The sequence below is a fragment of the Lygodium microphyllum genome, chromosome 24, assembly GCF_053477565.2.
Source record: "Lygodium microphyllum isolate KBCC chromosome 24, Lygodium_microphyllum_v1.1.10, whole genome shotgun sequence".
Taxonomy (NCBI): Eukaryota; Viridiplantae; Streptophyta; class Polypodiopsida; order Schizaeales; family Lygodiaceae; genus Lygodium; species Lygodium microphyllum.
In genome coordinates, this window is record NC_141158.1 from 116,256,122 (window position 1) to 116,275,558 (window position 19,437).

Sequence of the window (19,437 nt, forward strand, 5' to 3'; positions counted from 1 at the left end):
TTGGTTTTTTTTTGTTTTTTGTAATTGATTGTTTGTTTTTTTTGTTTTGTGTGTTAATGGAGTGTGAAGTTGGGGAATGTGGTGGTGGGGATTTGGGTTTTGGTGGTGTGTGATTTGTTAGTTTTTTTTTTTTTTTTTTGGGTAAACTAGAAAGAAAAAAAAGAAAAGAAAGAAAGAAAGAAGGAAGGCTGCCCCTGCTCGCGCGCGGGCGCGGGGTGGGGGTAAAAAAATTTGTATGGGAAGCAACGGGGGCTAGGACGGTGATAGGGAAGGCATGGATGCCATGGGGGCGTCGTGAGGTGGATAAAAATAACATGCGCGAGGCAAAACACGTGAGAACGCGAAAAAACTAAGAAAAATTAATAACTCACAAACCGTTCGTCGTAACACAATGTGGGAAAAAGGAAAATGGGGCTGGAAGGTGAGGGGGAGACGGCGGAAAATAACAATGGGGTGTTCGGAATCAAATCAGGGCATTCCCATGGAAAAAACACGAAAAATGGTTCCAAAAATACTCACGGGGATTAATATGGGAAAATCTGCTTCGCGGAATGCAGGGCAGAAAGAAGGCAAAATATGCCAAATAATGTGCTTGACAAACCTATCACGTCAACACATGGTTTTGATCGAGAGAGGATGCGTTCACAGAGAAAAAACCCAAAAAAGGGACCCGAAATGGGCTCAAAGATTATTACGGAAAGAACCAAGCAGCGAAATGAAGGGAAGAAAAAAGAGAAAATGTCCGTGGGAAGGGGATGCACAGGGCTGTCACGTCAAAACTCACTTTCGGTGGAGTTAGAAGGGGTTCATATGCAAAAAATATAAAAAATAAAATAAAAAATATATTGAAAAATTAATAACGAAAAATACAGCGGTCGAAATAGGGTGGAGAAAAAAGGAAAAATGTGGGGAAAGGCTAGCAGGACACAGCAACTGAAACTGGAATTCTGGTGAAAATAGGACATATTCACATGGAAAAATGTTAAAAATATGCACGAAATGACTCAAAAACGTGTAAAAATTAATATCGGATAAACCGTGCATCGGAAGGACAGGGAGCAAAAAGAAAAAATGTCAGGGGGAAGATAGAGGATAGGGCTATCATGTCAGACTGTTGTTCGGAAGTAATAAAGGTGCGTTCACATGGAAAACCGTCCAATTGACGAGAAATGCTTCAAAAATTAATAACTCAAGAACCGTCAGTCGAAACAAGGGTTGGTAGAAAGGAAAAGTGTACCATCAAAGGGATGAACATGGCTATAAGGTTGGATGGGGGTTTCAGTGAATGTAGGATGCGTTCTCATGGAAAATTGTCACATTAAGGGATAAAGGGAAAAAGAGAAGGAACAGCCCCAAGGGTGGGGTGAACATGGACGGGTGGGCAGGGAAAGGACCCTATCAGGGTAAAATTAGGTCATGGCATATAGGCAGGATTAAAGTGAGGCATATGCAGGGGGGTATGCATCATAGATGCACAGGGACTCGTCTCCACATTGAAAACCTTAACAGACAAGGTTAGATGCAGCAACACAACCTAGGACTTGTCAACCGATTGGACTCTGGTATCCCTACAATCATAAGGATACGGGTAGAAAGACTTGGCCCATTTCGCGTATAGTCAAAGGAACCATCACTGCTACAGAAGGGTTGGAGTCGGCGCTGCAGGAGGTACCACGGCTCGCTCCAGCGTTCAGCCAGCATGGCAAGGATCATGCAGCAGCACCTAGGGAGGTAATTGGTTGATGAAGCCCATCGGGATAGGTGTCGTTGACGAAGGATAATCACTCAACTCATGGGCACTCAAGAGGATGATAGAATAGTCGCTCACCCCATGACGCACATCGTTCAATGAATGAGCATGAAATCCCATAACTCACAACCGGTGTAGAATTGAACAAGGGAAAACTGATTTGGAGGGAGTATGCCAGCATGCACAATTGATGGTGCATTCATGCGTTCCACCCATCTGGCATAGGTGCAAGAAGGAAGGCCAGGGAGCCTTGTAGTGCAATGCACAAAATAGAGTGGTGTGTCCTATGATGATAGCAAAGACCCATCCCGTGGGTGCATAGGAAAACAAAAACACACTTGACGCGTGATAACGTCCCTCAAGCCTCACCTCTCAATAATTGATTGAAGAAACACCAGTCACACTCAGCCCACCCTCTGTCTCACTCTTTGTTGAAAGATACAAGAGGGCAACCCGTTCCTGAAACCCATTGATGTAATATTCACTGTCACTTGTGCAAAGGTTGTATGCCTTGTGCACATTTGATGGTGTAACTGTGCATCCCACCCTCCTGTGTCGGCATACAGTGCAAGAAGGAAGGCCAGGGAGCCTTATGGTACAGTGCACAGGAACAGATCGTGCATTGTGCATTGAGAGGTCCATCTCGTGCATGCAACACTCAAGTCACATATCTCATCTCTCATTTGATTTGAAGGGAAAGATTGGTCACTCAGCCCACCCTCTCTCTCACACTCGCTGATAGATACAGAGGGCAGCCCATACTCACGTCTCCCATCCTGTTAGGATGAAAGCTCACATCACTCAAGGGGTTGGTGATGAAGATCGTGTTAGCTATTGTTGTCATCAAGATATTGAAGACAAGGCATACCTAGGGAGGCAGCCAACAAGTCTAGTACTTTGATGATTTATAAGAAAGGTCGTTTGTTAAGAAGGGTAGACAGACTGATATTGCAGACACAGTGCACCAAGGGAGGTGGCTTCAAATTACTTACTGGAAAGGTTCTGCTGGTGAGTCAGCTATCCTGAACTGGGGGTGTTACCACCTTTTCCACAGTCAGCTTCCCGCCCAAGGGTGTTTCCACCTTTTCTTGGAACGAGGCCTGTTACGACAGGGAATTTCTTCCTTTTCTCCCATAATAGTTTTTTCTGTTTTGTTTTTTGTTTTTTTATGTTTTTTTTCTTTTTTCGTTAATAAAGAGAATGGTAGAAATACCATGTGTCAGGACCAACCTTGCCATCGTTGTTGGATCTGACGAGAAGAGAACAAGGTAGGGTTGAGAGGTATCTGTGAGGGGCTAGTAGAACGAGATCGCCTCATGAGGAAGATCATAAGGGCTATCAGAAGCACGAAGAGAATGACAGTGCGATGCCCAAAAGGGAGAGGGTAGGTCGACTGTGATTGTCAAGATCACCAAGGAGGGAAGTACTTCTTCAAACGATAGCCATTGATCAGAAAAGGATCATCAGAGGCATCAATGGTTTGCACCTGAATAGAGCCATTAGGATTGATAGCAGGTACCTTGTACGGGCCCATCCACCGTTGTTCAAGCTTGCCAGGAAACTTGCCAAATCTCGAATCATAGGCTAGGACAAGATCACCTTCTTGCCTAGGGAGCCCTTCCCTGGACTTGATTCTAATTGTCCATTGCAGGATCGGGATCTTGTAGGATGGCTTGTGGCTAGCCATACGTATCACCTTATGATTAAGGATCGGTCTCTAAGGCCAATGCTATTTGGGGCTTGCATTAATCTCACATTTGGCGAAAAATGATTGTCATGAGGGTTGGCTCAAGAATACGTTGTACAAATGTAGGGTCTTCCTAAATGCTAAATCTTGAATAGCAATTACTTTTTCTGTCTCATCAGTATGTAATCCTCTTGCCACATGTTTCTTTCATATCCTTTGGCTTGGAAAATCTAAACCATTTTGTTTGATATTTGGAAGGTTGTATTTGTTTGGCCCAAAAACCCTACTTTGGCACAACCACATAATTTTGGGGCTCTTAGCACAATTGGGTCACTTGGAGTGGCTTCAAATTTTTATTGTACTTCTAGTGTTTAGAGACATCTTGCTAAGTTAGTCTCTTACATTGGCTGTTCAATCTTATTCAACATTGATATTCTTTCGAGGGAGGACTTGGTTCCTTGGCATACTAACGATTTTGATTGCTTCTTTCTTGTGACTTTTGTACTTGATTTAATCATTACAGATGCAACTATGTGTCGTTTTGTAATTATATTTTTTGTTATTATTTTGGTTTAAATAAGAAAAATATAAGTGTACACCCAAAATTGAAGAAAAGTTGTTTAAGAAAAGCTTAAACATTTGAAAGCTTTTAGGCTTTTCAAGTTTGTAAACTACAAAAGCTTTAAATCTTAAAGGCAAGCTTTGAAAGTTGGGAAGCCTTAAGCCTATATAAAGGGGGGAGAGTTAAGAAGTATGGGTCATTCTCTTCATTATGAAATTCGTCTCTTATTTGAGGAGAGAGGAAGGTCATACACAAGTGTGTGGAGACGCGTACATCAGTTCCTCAATCATCACGTTTGCAAGCTAAAAGGTTAGATTCAAATATTTGTCATTAGTTCTTTTGAGGATTAGTTTAAACAATTTGGTTCTTCCTCTTTTTAGTTTATCAATGTTAGATTCAAATCTTCGTCATTTGTTCTTTTTAGGATTAGTAAATAGTAGAGAAACAAAAATGAAAGAAAAGAATCTTTTGAATGTATAGCAAAAACGAAAGCATAACAAACTTTTGAATGTCCTGAAAAGAATGAAAACGTAAAACTTCAATAAATCAGATATTTTGAATGGATGGGGTAATGTCACCTTCTCCCATAATTATCTAATTACGAAGAGATTTGTATCAACTCTTCGACTTGCTATATAACATGTTTTCTCATTTCATTTAGTTTTTTTTAAGTTTTGAAAGTAATGTTATTGTTTGTTGATTTATTTTATTTTATTTTATTAGAAATACTATTAAGAATAAAAAAATCAACATCCTTGCATGTCGAAAAAATAAACTATCTTAAAAATTTTAAAATTACAAAGTATAGCCATGTTTTTATATGAACAACTATATTGCAATTTTATGATAAAAACATATTGTTTTCATCAACATCAATGGGCACTACAAAGAAATAAAGTTACAAGGCATCCTTCAGGACTTCTAGAAAAATGAAAACTATAGCTTCTAGAAAAACATCACTAAAACCGTTTGTTGCAACTTGGTACGACATAGAAAAATTCGAATCATCTTGGCCAATAGAATGTGAAAGCATCATTGGAAGACTAACAATGTGCATATCTTGTGGTATAGTCACAATGCAACATCATGCTATCAACTCGCAAACGAATGATCTATCTATTGAAGCAATACAAGTTACAATGGCTTTTTCAAGCACTATTCTCATCCTTGCATGCCAATAACACAGAGTCAACATGATGACAATTAAATGTAGACCATGTCTTGGGAAGAAAGAGATAAACAAATAGATGGTGTCACTCTTACCAAACTACATAAAACGAATTTTCAATGCAAAGCTATTACAGCTTCAACTATTGAGCATCATTGATACATTCATCTCGGTTTGCAAAATGACAAGAGCGATTGTGAACGGAACTTTGGACCGTCGATCTATTCTTGATAACCCTCTAGTCTCTTTGGAATGATGGATCACTTTCACAGCCATCTACTAGAATTGATTTTACTACATTCGATATTGCAGATGCATTTACTTTCAACATGCTACATAATCCACTGGTCCAAAAGTACATGGCTATAGCAAAACATCCACATCCAAGGACAGGGCTTTGCATCCTCAACAGCCAATCTGTAACGTGCCCACTACTCAAAACACAGGACATGTCTTAGCAGTCCATCGAGAGATATATCCGGAAGACACCGCCCAACACTCCCAGGGAATGACACAGGGTTTGCCAACTAGGGTCTCTCGAGTCTGCCCCGCAACGGAACTTATCTGGCTGTTCCCACTAGGATTGACCTGAAGTCCGGGTTCCTAGTCAACATTGTCTAAGGTATAGACCGACTTTTTCCTAACATTTCCTGTTCACATCTCCTTTGAGGAAAGCTCTCGGCTAACTGAGACCACCCTTCCGTAGGATAGACCCATTGGTCACATCCACCACGCTTCCCTCGAGGGTTGTTTTAGTTATCTAATTACCTACCACGTTATGCTTGACACATAAAAGCAGCTTCCTTAATTAATCCATTAGTCACAAGTTCCTTTACGTAATTTAGGGCACAGACACAAGGACAAGATAAAACAAGATCAAACACTTCCTTAACTTATCTTCGGATTAATGTGTGTCTCCTGCCCATACAAGAGAATTAAGTGCTCCTTTCTGCCTCCACAAAAAAATCATTCCGTCTTCCGGCAATAAAACCCGAAGGTTTATCCTTCCAAGATTCTGCCTTGTTAACTAGTATCAAGACCTCAAGATCCCATCTTGAGTCACGTATAACACTTGTGTAGGGCCCGGAGGCATTGGGATTTACGGCTAGAGCTTCCACTGACACCCAAGCATCCTCCTACGCCAAGTGATTTCCACGGAAAGATCTCTCGCAGCGGGTTCAAACCACATTCCCAGCACGGATGCATAACCCCCTTAGTTAGGGTTTGGCAGCTTGCGAGGGGGTAGCTAGCGCCATCCTTCCTTAATTATTCCTTTAGGAAATCAACCATAGCTGAAGCAACCAGCATAGTAACAATTGCTAGGGAAAACATCCCTTTCATTTCCATGGCAATCAATCATCTCAAAACCGGCCATGAAATTATCAAATACTCCCCCCCCTTGGGTTAACATCCAAAACCACATTAACAAATAGTTGAATGCACAACCTCTTGCTTCAAGGCATCGCAATCCCATTGCATGCACAATCAGAACTTTAACTGGATGTATCAAAACAATTGCTTAAGGGATTTACAACCTTTTTAAACTGCCACGCATAACTTGGGTCAACAATCCATTTAGGGTTAGGTCACCAGCTTCAACTAAGCTAGGAGCGTATCCATTTGCGATAGTCCACAACAAGATCGATAAAACAATTTGCAGGCAATTATACATATTCCTAATGCACCGGATCACATGTGACTTGCGTCTATGAAAGTCTAGGGTTGTCTAATGATGCAAGAGCATCTCATGAATAGAAATTAACATTTCATGTGTTTCTTTTAACCATGATTGTGAAACGTGAATTCTAAATGACTATTCATGCACTGATCTGGTTAAAAAGCTATCATTTCGTGCCTAAAATCTTGTGCGAATTCCAAACTCTACCGTTTTACACATGCAACTTAGCTCTTAGAGTAAACAAAACTCTATGCATGACATCAATCCTTTCATCCCTTCCATGAGAAATAACTCCTAAATTAATTTTTTTAACACCTAGAACCTGGGCTTGATTCGTGTGTGCTGCGTTGGTCGTTTCGCTCACCCCTCCAGCATTAATGGTGGCTTGGTCGCCTACGCTTCCCGTGACTTTCTTCTTGGGAGCCATTCGCCTCACGGAGATTGGTTAGTTCGGACCTTAACGGTTGTGGTTTGACACATTCGGTTGGGAAAGACCGCTGGATGGGGTTCGTTGCCGAGAGAGTGGTTTGGGTGACTTATGGCGGTTACTCTCTTCTCACTCTCTTCTTCTTCTTTTTCTCGTCTTCTCCTTCTTTCTCTCTCTCTCTCTCTCTCTCTCTCTCTTCTTCTTCTTCTTCTCCTGCTCTTCTTCTCTCCCTCTCCTTCTCTTCTTCTCCTTTTCTCTTATTCCTCTACTCTCTCTCTCTCCTTCTCTTCTTTTCCTTCTCTCTCGTTTCTTTACTCCCACTCTCTCTTCCTATTCTTCTTTTTCTTCTCTTTACCTCTCTCTTCCTCTTCTTTTCTACTATCTCCCTACTCTTTCTCTCTCCTCCACTTCTTCTTCTTTCCTCTTATTCTCCTACTCTCTCTCTCTCTCTCCTTCTCTTCTTTTCCTTCTCTCTCATTTCTCTACTCCCACTCTCTCTCTTCTTATTCTTATTCTTCTTCTCTTTCCCTCTCTCTTCCTCTTCTTTTCTACTATCTCCCTACTCTTTCTCTCTTTCCTCCACTTCTTCGTCTTTCCTCTTATTCTCCTACTCTCTCTCTTCTTTTTCTCCCTTGCTCTTCTTCTTCTCCTTCCCACTCTCTCTCCTCTTCTTCTTCCCCCCTCTCTCTCCTTTTTTTCTTCCCCTCTTCTCTCTCTTTCCTCTTCTCCTACGCTCTCTCTTCCTCTCCTTCCCTCTTCTCTCCCTCTTCTCTTCTCCTTCTTCTCTTCTCCTTCCCTTCTTCTCTCCCTCTTCTCTCTTCTCTCTTCTTCCCTTCTTCTTCTCCTTCTCTCTTCTTTCTTCCCTCTTCTTCCCCTTCTTCTTCTCCTTCTCTCTTCTCTCTCTTCTCACCCTCTTCTCTTCTCCTTCTTCTCTTCTCATTCTCTTCTTTTCTTCCTCTTCTCTCTCTCCCTTCTTCTTCCTCTTCTCTCCTTCTCTCCCTCTTCTTCCCTTCTCTTCTTCTCCTTCTCTTTCTTCTTCTCTCCTCTCTCCTCTCTCCTTTCTCTTCCCCACACTCTCTCTTATTACCCCTTCTCTCTCTCACAACGATCATAGGTTGGGTGGGCTGCCGATCGGATGCCAGGGGGGTGCGCGCTGCAGAACTGGAGGGAGGGGGCCGCTGTTGCTCACGGCCAGTGCTTACAGCTAGCAGGGGGGCCACCTGTCTCTGATGAAGGGGGGGGGGGTCTCTGACAGTCCGTAGGGAGAGGAGGAGCTTCTCCCCTCTTCTCCACGAGCCCCCACGAGGGGGGGGGGGGGAGGCGACGTCCTCCCGCCACCTGGGGGGCTGCATGCCCCCCATCTTCCACACATCTACTCTCTCTCTCTCTCTCTCTCTCTCTCTCTCTCTCTCTCTCTCTCCCCGCCATGCACACGGCAAGGGGAGAGAGAGAGAGATAAAAAAAATTTGAAAAAAATTTAAAGGGGGGGCACGAGGGGGGGGGGGAATGCTACACAATCCATCGAAAGGATTATATAGAGCTCCATCATGAAAGCTCTTCATTCGATTCAATGCTCCAAGAAGATGAGAAGAATGAAAGATTTTACAGTTTGCTCCAAAATGTAGTCGAGCCAAGCCAAAAGCAGGCATTCCAAAGAGCCGATCAACATGAGTTTGCATGCATCATACTATGGACTAATAATTATCTCATTGAAAAAACGACGACGTTCAAGACAGACGGCTTGCTTGCAAGAGCTTCACCCTACCTAGATATCACCTCGGAAAATGTAGTGTTTCCATTCTTATTCCCACTTGGCTATGGTACCTACGACCGAAAGAAATGTGAACGTTCAAAATCACGATTAGTGACTTGAACTATGTATGCATACATATTCTCCTTTCGACATCCTCCATATATATAAACAATGCAAAAACTTATCTACAAACATACTTCACTTTGATACATGACGCATGTCTAAACACCATTAGTAAAATTGCCACACAACAATCACCAAGAGCTACATATAGAACTTCAAACTACTTTGGGGAGCTGCATATGTCAACATACTTTCATATAATGATAATATGAGAGAGAGAGAGAGAGAGTAGCACATTTACGAAAAAAAAAGAGAGAGTAGCACAGAATAACAAACAACTTTTTTAACTTCCTTGATCTGCCCGATCAGCCAGACAGATCGAGAGAGAGGAGTGAGGCGCGCATAGAGACAGGATGCTGCGGCTGCGGGCGTTTCGACCTACGAACGAGAAGATCGTGCACCTTGAGCTCCACCCGACTCATCCATGGCTTGCCACAGCGGATGCTTCCGACAATGTCGTTGTGTGGGATTGGGAGCACCGCCAGGTGCAGTCATTTTGTGTGCATTCGTCTACTCTCTCTCTCTCTCTCTCTCTCTCTGTCTCGATTGCTGGTTGGCTCATCCCATCCTTGCCGTTTTACAGGTCGTCTATGAACTAAATGCTGGGGGCGTCGACACTAGACGCTTGGTTGGAGCAAAGTTGCAGAAGCTCGCAGAGGGAGAGACAGGTATCACTGGCTTGTGTCCTTCCCTTTTAGTTTGGATCGGCCTGGCAAAGAATCAGATCTTCAAGTGGATTTGGTTATATGTATCTATCTATTAAGTTGGAAGCGACGATTCCAAAAGCAAAATGAAACAGCTAGTAGCTTGATCACCCGACTAGGATTGAGCTGATGGTGGAGCAGAGTCTATTTTGTAATGGGTAATCTTCTAGACTGGACATGCATCTTTGCAAAGTTTATGTACAAATTCGAAGATCCGAGGTGGGGTTTCAAGGCAAGTAAACATGGACAATACAGTGCACATTTGAGATTGTTTGAAATGAAAATGGATTGGCCAAGACTGCTGAACAGCCATGAGAGCTGGACGTAAGCTCAAAAAGGTATGTTGGATGAAATCACAAGGAGACTGAGAGTGAGAGATTGAAAGAAACAGAGCAATGATATCATCATCAATAACCAGAACTTGAGCAAAGAAATATAGTGATGATATCACCATCATGGAGACCAAATATATTGGTTAGAATGAGAATTTGAGCAAATAGATGTACTGTTCAATGCTCATGGCTGGATGTGAGTTTAGAAAGACAGTGAAAGCAGAAGGACATTGAGAGAAAGGGATAGGAAGAAATAGAATGATGATATTATCATCATACTAACCAATTATGGTCCATGGAACTAGACCTCACTCAAAGTAGATGTATTCAACAATGTGCAGACAACCTTCGTAACGGTCCAATTGAGGGACATCTTATGGCCTTGTTAAATACTGGTCCTTACAAACAGCTTCCTTGAAAACGAGATCTATTGGCTGTATGCCACAAAGTCTATTAAATATAGCTACGTCTAAGGAGAAAATGTGGCTAGAAGTGACACACATTCTTGTTATTTATCTTGTTAGTGTCTTGTGTGCTACAAAGTTACCCACTTTTTGGAATCTCTAGTTTTTAAGACCCACACTAAGTTGTTGAAGTTATAAGTTTTGCTTATTATTTCTTAACAAGGAATTGTCGCGCTCTACAATATTTGCATATAAGAACAAAATGAAAATGCAAGTTATGATGAAGATGATGCTTTACACAAGTACAGAAATATCTAGACCCAAGTATACGGTAAGCCAAAAGGAGCAACTTTGAAGAAGAGGTACCGGATGTTCACGAGACTTAGATCTAATCATTTAACAAAACTGTAATATCTTAGTTATCCAATTCCAAAAGAAAATATGAAAGGAAATGATGAAGCGGCTCATAATCCCCTTTTTCAGAAGCAAAGTTTCTTGTTCAACTACAATTGGAAAGGAAGGGGTACCCATGTCGTGGAATTCCAGAAGGGATATCACTAGAGGCATTAATGATTGTGCCTTTTATGGTGAGCTAAGAAGTTTGATTAAGTAAATTAGTTGGCTTGGAGGTTCCAAATTTTATTCTAGTATTGGACATCCCATTTATATCAACACCTACAATGATGTAAAGAAGGGCATGAATCGCGGCATGCAAAGTAGGGTGAGCTAAGAATTTTGATCTATAAAATTATCATCCTAGATGTTCCGAATTTTAGCTTCTAGTAGTGAAATCCCCCATGTATCAACTCCTAAGGTGATGTAAAGAAAGGTGCGAGTTGTAATGCCCAAAGGGGTTTGCAAATCAATGGGTGCTGGAGATTCCTAGACTAAAAATTGTAAATTCTTCTAGCTTTATTATGTTTGCGTGTGTGTAAATAACTTTGTGGTGGATGAACCTTAGCATTTTTCAAGGCTACAAAAGACAATTAATTGGACCATGTTTCCATTGTAATTGAAGGGATTAGTCATTTCATATGACCAAGGATGCTCAACCATGGCATTTAGAGCAAAACCCTACAAATGAAACCATGGACCAAGGCATTGTGGGGCAAATGTTGTGATTGAGTAGGCACTACTATGATGGTCCATAGGTCCAAATGAAGCCATGGACCAAGGCATTATGGGGCAATGTTATGATTTAGGGGATACTACTATGATGGTCCATAGGTCCACGTGGGCGTTGGCTTCTAACAACAAGGCTCCTCATTATGAAGTGCCCACAAGGGACAATCTATGCATGTTAATTTCTTGTTTTAATTGAGAGAATGAGCATAGATAGCTAAAATATTGTTTCTTATGGCAAGTAGGATGCCTAGATACAAGTTTGTGAGGTCAATGCCGCATTATCCAAGACTATCTTTAGATATTGCAAATGGATGTTGTCAAAATATACATGTTTGCAATGCTTATGTGATGGAATGACTTTTTCACACATTATCTATGTAAAGGCTCATTAGATATTTACTCTAAACTTTGCTAGAAGCTTTAACCATGGAAAAGATGGAAATCCTTAAAGTGAAATTATAATAACAAAGCTTACATGTTCATGATTCAACTCACCAAGTTTCTATTTCCCTCATGAATGTGTGATGACATTTTTGATAGGCTATGATTTTGGGGCATAGAGCCAAGTAGATTAGACCATGCTATGGAGGTGGCAATTATGTTTGAGAAGGGGGAGAAAGTGGGGGCACTCAAAGAGTAGGTAGGAAACAAAAGCTAGAAGTTAAGAACTAGGAAGATGAGGCTCTAGATATACATTGGTAGTCTTCTATTTATAGATATGGATCCTCTCAAATTAGGGTTTGACTTATTAGACACAAGCACTCTTGAGGAAAGTTTGATGATTTAATGAAAGTTTGGTAATAAACATGTTTTTGTGAGAGTGCGCAACGGAAGAAGAACACGAACACAGAGGAGAGGAGAGAGAAAGCAGAGAATGAAGGAAGAAAGTCTGCACTGACTGAGATGAATGCTGAATACACTGGAATGGACAGAACAGTCCCTGCACGCAGCCCGGAGCGTCAGTGAGGGAACTAGGACAGACTGGAAGCAGTGGCAGCACCAATGCCGGAGACGGAGCCGGAAGGAGCAGTGCTGTACCTGCAGAGCACAATACCGGACTGACTGGGGGGGCTGATATAAATAGCCCCCAGGCCAGCAAACTGGCCGACCAGCCAAACTGGCCGACCTGGCCAGATTTGGCCGACCAGCCAGATCTGGCCGACTGCCCAGAAAATGGGCAGTCTGGACAAAAACAGCCCAGTTTGGGCTGTAACAAGTTCAGGGCTGCATGCTGACTAGGGCAGCCACAAAAATGCACTGACAGAGCTCCTCTGTCTCCTGTCAGACTCTGACAGGAGCTCACAACCAGGAGATGACAGACTGAGACTGAAGAGGAGCAGGCTAACAGTTTTGGGGCTGTTTTGAATCAATTTGTAATGCATTTTTAAAGCTTAATAACCCCTCTCAGGCCCAAAATTAGAACCTTGGATGGATTGCAAAACATAGCTTAGGCCATAATACCTTGAGACAATCGAGCTCAAAGCAGTTAGGGCATTGGACAAAGGGTGCTTGTTGATTGCCCAATGGCCTACTAAGACTATAGAGGTGATGGCAAGCTTAGCCCAGGAGCCCAAAGGGTCCCCCCCCCCCCCCCATGAGAAAGGCCAAGGCATTGAACAAAGGGTGCTCATCGGCTGCCCACTAGGCTACCAAGACTTACAAAGGCGATGAAACCGCTTTGGTCTTTGTTTTTGTTTTGTTTTTGAATTTTAAACTATTTTCTTGGTTCTTTTTGTTTTTTCTTTTTGAATGCTTTGTGCTCGTCGGCTACCTAATGGCCTACCAAGACATGCAAAGTGTCCAATAATACATTGAATGCAGAAGCATATGGACAAGACCGAAAGACAATGAACACAAGAGAAAGGGAGAGAGAAAAGAGACAGAAGAACGTAGAAATTTGTAGTCAATGAATGCTGAAATAAAGAGGGCAGATGTACAAGTGTTGTTGATATATCTCTTTGAACCAAATCTCTCCTACCAACCTGAAATGACCAACTAAAGAGAGTAAGCTGAAACGGGGCTATAAATAGCCAACGAAAGAAAGTGTCAGTTTTGGCCGACCTACCAAATTTGGCCAAATGCCATTGTAGGCCGACTAAGTAGCTGCAATTAGTGCAAAAAAGACTAGCTAGACTGCATGGCACTATCCTACCCACAAAACCTGCCCAAATACTGGCAACTGTTGGAATAATGCCTAAACTGACAGGAAAAATGCCTAATGCCCTCCGAGAGTACCTCCGAGAGAACTGACTACACCAATAGTAGCTCGAGAAATGCTAGTCCAGGGGATGACTAATCTCTAAAATCCCCTCTTAGATCTTGGATGCAACATAAGACTCAAGGATCTGGAGTGCTATCGGAGAACAACTTGAGGAAGCGCCTTCGTAAACAAATTTGCAACATTATTTTTCATATTGTAGTAAACCACATCAATGGTCTCATCCAAGATCTTCTCTTGAATGAAATGGTACTGAATCTCAATGTGCTTTGATCTAGTGTCATAAGGGCATGTATTTTTGAAACGCCACTTAACATGTGGATTAATTTTTAATCACATGGTTTGGTAAATGTTGCACATGTGAGGTATGCTTGGATTTAGAGTAAATTTACGAGTCTGGGACCGGAAGAAATCACGGGATATCAAAGGCCAAAGTTGCTATAAGTTATGCTACACAAGTACTTGGGGGTATCTGGTGTTAGTTGTTGGCCTAGGTGATTTATATGGCCATAATTGTTAGTTGGTGACACTATAGATGTGGCATTTAATGGTACCTAATACCAATCTGATGGTCAAAGATGGTGCAGAGACAGGGAATGGAAGTTGCCTAGCCAATTTAATTGTTGGCCAGTTAGATTAATTTTCAAGGCATCAAAATAATTATTAGATTAATTTTTAGTATTTAAAAACTGAATTAATATTTAATTATGGATAATGTTGGAAAAACCATTTTAGAAGGCTATCACTTGGCAAAACTTGCCCATGCAAGTGGAGAAAACGTTTTTAGGGGTTAGCGGAGTCTATTCCAGCCATTGTTAGAGGGAAGGAGGCTATTAGAGAGCAAGGAGAGGTTACTTATGTGATTTGCAGCCACCATTGATCGGTTCTATAGCATGTGATAGCAGTTTGGAGCTCTCCAAGAGCAGATCACAGCAACCCAAGGTCATTCTGGTGCAGATGACAGCATACAGGAGGGGACAACAGTCTTTTTGGTGGCTTAATCTGTAGATGACAACATCCTTGGTTGTTTGAGTAGGGTAGCAACAGTTTTCTAGTGTTTCTTGTGATAAAACTCTGAAATTTCTCTCTCCACACCATTCTCTCTCATCCCCTAGCTGTCTCTCAAGTTATCTCAGCATTTTCGAGCTGTTTGAGCCATCAGAAGGAGAGATTTGAGTCAATCTCTACTGTAAATCCTAATTTACAGCAAATATCAAGGTTTTGATAGTTGCCTCGGGAAGTGTGCCAGAAATTGGAGTCTCCAAGACTTGGATTCAACAAGGTTGAAGCAGTTTTTAGTCACATTTAAGTGGAGGCACCAGCAAATCAATGAATTTGGGGCATTTTCCATCTTCATCAAAGCGGATGAAGGCTAATTGAATACTCGAATTAAGGGGCAAATCAGATTGGAGACTTGTTGGTCATTTTGGACAGCAAAGGAAGTTGGAATACAGAAAGGGATTGGGAAAATCCCATTGTACATCAATTTTTTCTTCAATCAAGTTATAAAAATACCAAAAGGGGCGCCAATTTTGGGGTCAACAAGGTGTCCATTGTCCAAGATTGTGAGTTAATTTGCATTTCTTAGTTTTGTAATAAATGTTGTTGTTGTAACTAAGTTGTAATAAAGGAATTACCACCTATCCACGGAAGGAAGGTTGGTTTCACCTAGCATGAAATACGAGGTTCTGTACCAAAGCAATGTAACTCTCATTGTCGCAATGAAGTGTCGTAGGACCTATCTGAGGAGAGCCAAGCTCTTCGAGTAACCTTTGAAGCCATACTAACTCACATGTGGTAGAAGACGCCGCTTTGTACTCCACCTTTGTGGAAGAAAGAGCAACAGTGGGCTGCTTCTTACTACTCCACAAGATAACATTTTCACCCAAAGTAAAGCAATATCTTGTCATTGACCTTCGGTGGTCAACATATTCAGCCCATTCCAAATCTGTCGAGCTGGTAAGAACCAAAGGCGGATCTCTAGTACGTATTGGATAATGAATACCAAGATTGGAGGTCCCTCTCAGGAACCACAAAATCCTTATAGTAGCCTTCCAATGTACCATCTTGGGTTTACTTATGAACCTAGCTAATAGACCTATAGGAAAGCACAAATCAACTCGAGTGTTAAGAAGCCAAATCAAGGACCCAATCAACTACCTGTAGTAGGTAGCATTCATTGCTGGAGAATTTGCGTGGGTTGTAGTCTTCCAGTTTGGATCAATAAGAGTAGAAATGATCTCCCTCCATCTCAAATGTGGCTAAAAGCTTTTGCAGATACCATTGTTGGGAGATGAACATCCCCCTCAGAGTCTAGTAAATCTTGTTGAGAAACCACTTCTTCAGTTTACACACTTCATTTAGGGTTTTGCAGTGACAGTCCCAAAAAGGGCCGGTGTCCACATTTTGGCCGCTTTTTTAGTAGGCATCCACAATGGTGTGCCACCCTAGATAGGTTATGTCTATAAATAGGCAATCACTTCATTCATTCTTCACTTCTACCACCCCACCACTCTTCAATCATTCTTCACCTCTCTTTCTCCATCATCAGACACCCTTCCCCTCTCTCACCAGCCCCTTCCACTGCCTTCACACCCCTTTAGGAGGACATTGCGGTTCGTGGCTCGTGGTTGCCTTCACCCTTCCTCTTTTGCTTTAGGCACCCTATCCCATCATCAGGCCTTGTATTTGGAGCGTCCTCCACTTGGTGTCACTATCATGTCCCTGGCGTCAGCACCTTTTTCCATCAGGCTTCATCTTCATCTACGTTTTTCAGTTTGGAGGTCTTCTCCTTGCTTGGCGTCATCATCTCCAGCTTGACGTCAATATCCTAGCCTCTAGTGATAGTCTACATCACTGAGCGTTAGTAATTTCATGTTTTGTTTATCATAGGAGTTGCTGGGACTTGTGTTTTTGCAGCATGGCTCCTCCTCCAATACTTGGCATCACTCGTCTATCACAGAGGCTGTTGGGACTTGCGTTCTTGGAGCTTGGCTTCTCCTCCATCACATGGCATTGCTTGTTTGTCATAGAGGCTGCTAGGACGTGCATTTTGGCAGCCTCATCCTTCATCATCTGGTGTCATCATTATTCACTTTGCATTAGCATTTGGGTTGCTCTCTCTATGTTTGATCGCTTCAACACCTTGGGATTTGCATTTTGCTGCCCAGGTTACTCCTTGGCATCAGAGGATTTCTGTTCGCTTCCTCGATAGCTAGTGATTATCTTCCACATCTCCGACAGCATCAAAGGACTGTGGTCCCACTTTCTCGAGAATTGTCTTTCACCTTCTAGTGATTACTTCGATAGCCCATTGCTCGAAAGATTGCGTTTCGCTCCCTTCATCACTGTGCAAATTCCCATAGGTGCTGTCGCCTAATTCAGATAGGACAGTGCAATTATCTTCTGAGATTCGGCTTAGCTATATCAGCTTTTCTTCCCATAGCATGATTAAGTGCAGCATGACCATGTTCTTGTGTTTTTGAGTTTCTCTTCTCTGAGTGTTTGCCGTACATACTTTGTGTTACTTTCCGCAAACCCTATTGTCTCTTTGCATTGCCGCTTAGTTTGAGATGGTATCAATGCATACTTGTTATTTTTGACATGGTATCAGAGCGCAGGAGCTTAGAGAGCTAAAGACCTTGTTCATCAAAGAAGACACAGATAGGTTGCAGATTTGACATCATCTACTGATTTCCCCCTTCATTTCCGTTGCATCACCAGGAGATATAGATACCCTTCTCTTTCTCTCCCACCCACTCTTTTTTTTATTGGTTGACACTTTGGTGCTATGACTTCTCCACAGGTAGATGAATAAACCATTGGGTGCTTCTCTTTTGGCATCACCGGAACCTCCACCGATGCTTGCTGCCATGGGTCTTTGCTTCCTACCTCGTCGGAGTATATGCATCTAATCCTCAGTCACTCGTTGTGCCACCTCTCCCTTCTGGGCCACAGAGTTTATTTTGTACTGGCTTTTAGATTTTTATGCTCAAGGCAATAAGACGCATTGATGTATACTAAGCCCTTTAGAGCTACTGTAACCGGCCTGTTCACTGGGAAGGGCGGTAGCGTATAACCAAAATAAATAAATGCTTTCACCCAATTTAACAGTCGGCCACTTTACCTGAACTTAAAGACACAGAATCAAGAAGACATACAGGAAGCTAGAATGCTCTTGTTGCAACACATACACCCTGTTGGCCCCTAAGTTAGGCGCCCCTTGCGGTATTTCTTTATTTTTAAAAAGAGAAAGTACAATGGGCTGTCTTTCACCTATTCTGGGTGAAATTTGACAGCATAACAGTACAATTACTGACCCAAATCAAGTTGACCAGGAGGGGAAACTTTGCCCAAGTCTGAATCTTCTGGTTGGAGTGCAGAATTGACCATTTCAACCTGCTGTATTTACTGGTTCAGACCTGTTCTGAAACCTGTTTACAACTCATACTGTTCCTTGTACTGTTCAGCCCACTGTAATTACTGGTTCAGACCTGTTCTGACACCTGTTCTCAGCTCATATTGTTCCCTGCACTGTTCTGCATCATCTGGGCCAAGTGCCCCTTGATTCTGACATCAATTGGGCTCTGAATTAACCTCTGAACAGTCCAAAAACAGTACTGATTCAGTGCTGTTTCAGACACTTGGTGAGGTTACCACCCTCACCTGTCCCTGCTGGGATAGCATACAACTGCTCTTGTTCCTGGAGAAAGGAGGCTCTTGCCTCATGCAAAAACAGCATATTCCACACAGCTGTACCTGAATCAGAAGAAAGGCCCTTGATTTTGCAGCATAACCATACTGTCAGGGAGAGAAAGAGAGAGAGTAGGAAGCAAGCTCAGCCCTCTGCGTATCATAGACAAGGTAGACCAGCTCTCAAGAGCTCTCCATCTGCAGCAATCCATCTCCCTTTCACAAAATGAGCCCCCCATGCATTGAAACTCGTTTTTGTGCTGCCCTCTCTCTCTCTTTTGGGAATTTATGCCCAAATTGTGACACATGGCATACATGTAACAATTTTCCTGTTTAAACCTTTCGGTCTAAAATTCTCCATCCCCGGTTCAAAATTTGACCTCTGCACAGACCAGAGGATTAATCCTCGTACAAAAACAAAGATAATGACGCGAACAGATTCTGGGGTCCAAAAATAGTAACCCCCTAAATTTTAGGAGTTGCTTCCATTGCATCCCCACTAATCTTCTGACCATCTTTGCAGACTATGGCTACATCCAAATCTGTAATGGAGCTCAACTGAAAGTGAATTTCCACTGATGACTCCACATGGACTAATCTCTTGAAGATTTGTCCATCTTCACTTTGAACTAATCTCTTCCAGGCTAGTTCTTTAACACACTTGTCCATATATACTTTCACAAGTCTCTTCCAAGCTTGTCAATCTACAGTGCCATCAGTCCAGACTTATACTGGACCTTAACTGTCCAGTCTTGACTCACTAGACATTCCTGTCCGTTTCACAAACTGGCCATGCAACTCAGGCGTTTAGATT

The 19,437-nt window shown here is 42.2% G+C and overlaps 1 protein-coding gene across 1 annotated transcript in view; it reads left to right on the top strand.

The window, feature by feature from the left end:
• The first annotated feature begins 9,359 nt into the window (after positions 1 to 9,359).
• The window catches only part of LOC148015546 (Transducin/WD40 repeat-like superfamily protein), a 114,918-nt gene continuing 104,840 nt past the window's right edge, over positions 9,360 to 19,437 (top strand). The window contains exons 1-2 of the mRNA XM_087665675.1: positions 9,360 to 9,633; positions 9,732 to 9,816. Coding sequence (XP_087521801.1) covers positions 9,502 to 9,633; positions 9,732 to 9,816 — 217 coding nt within the window. The 5' untranslated portion in view covers positions 9,360 to 9,501. The remainder of the gene's footprint in view (positions 9,634 to 9,731; positions 9,817 to 19,437) is intronic.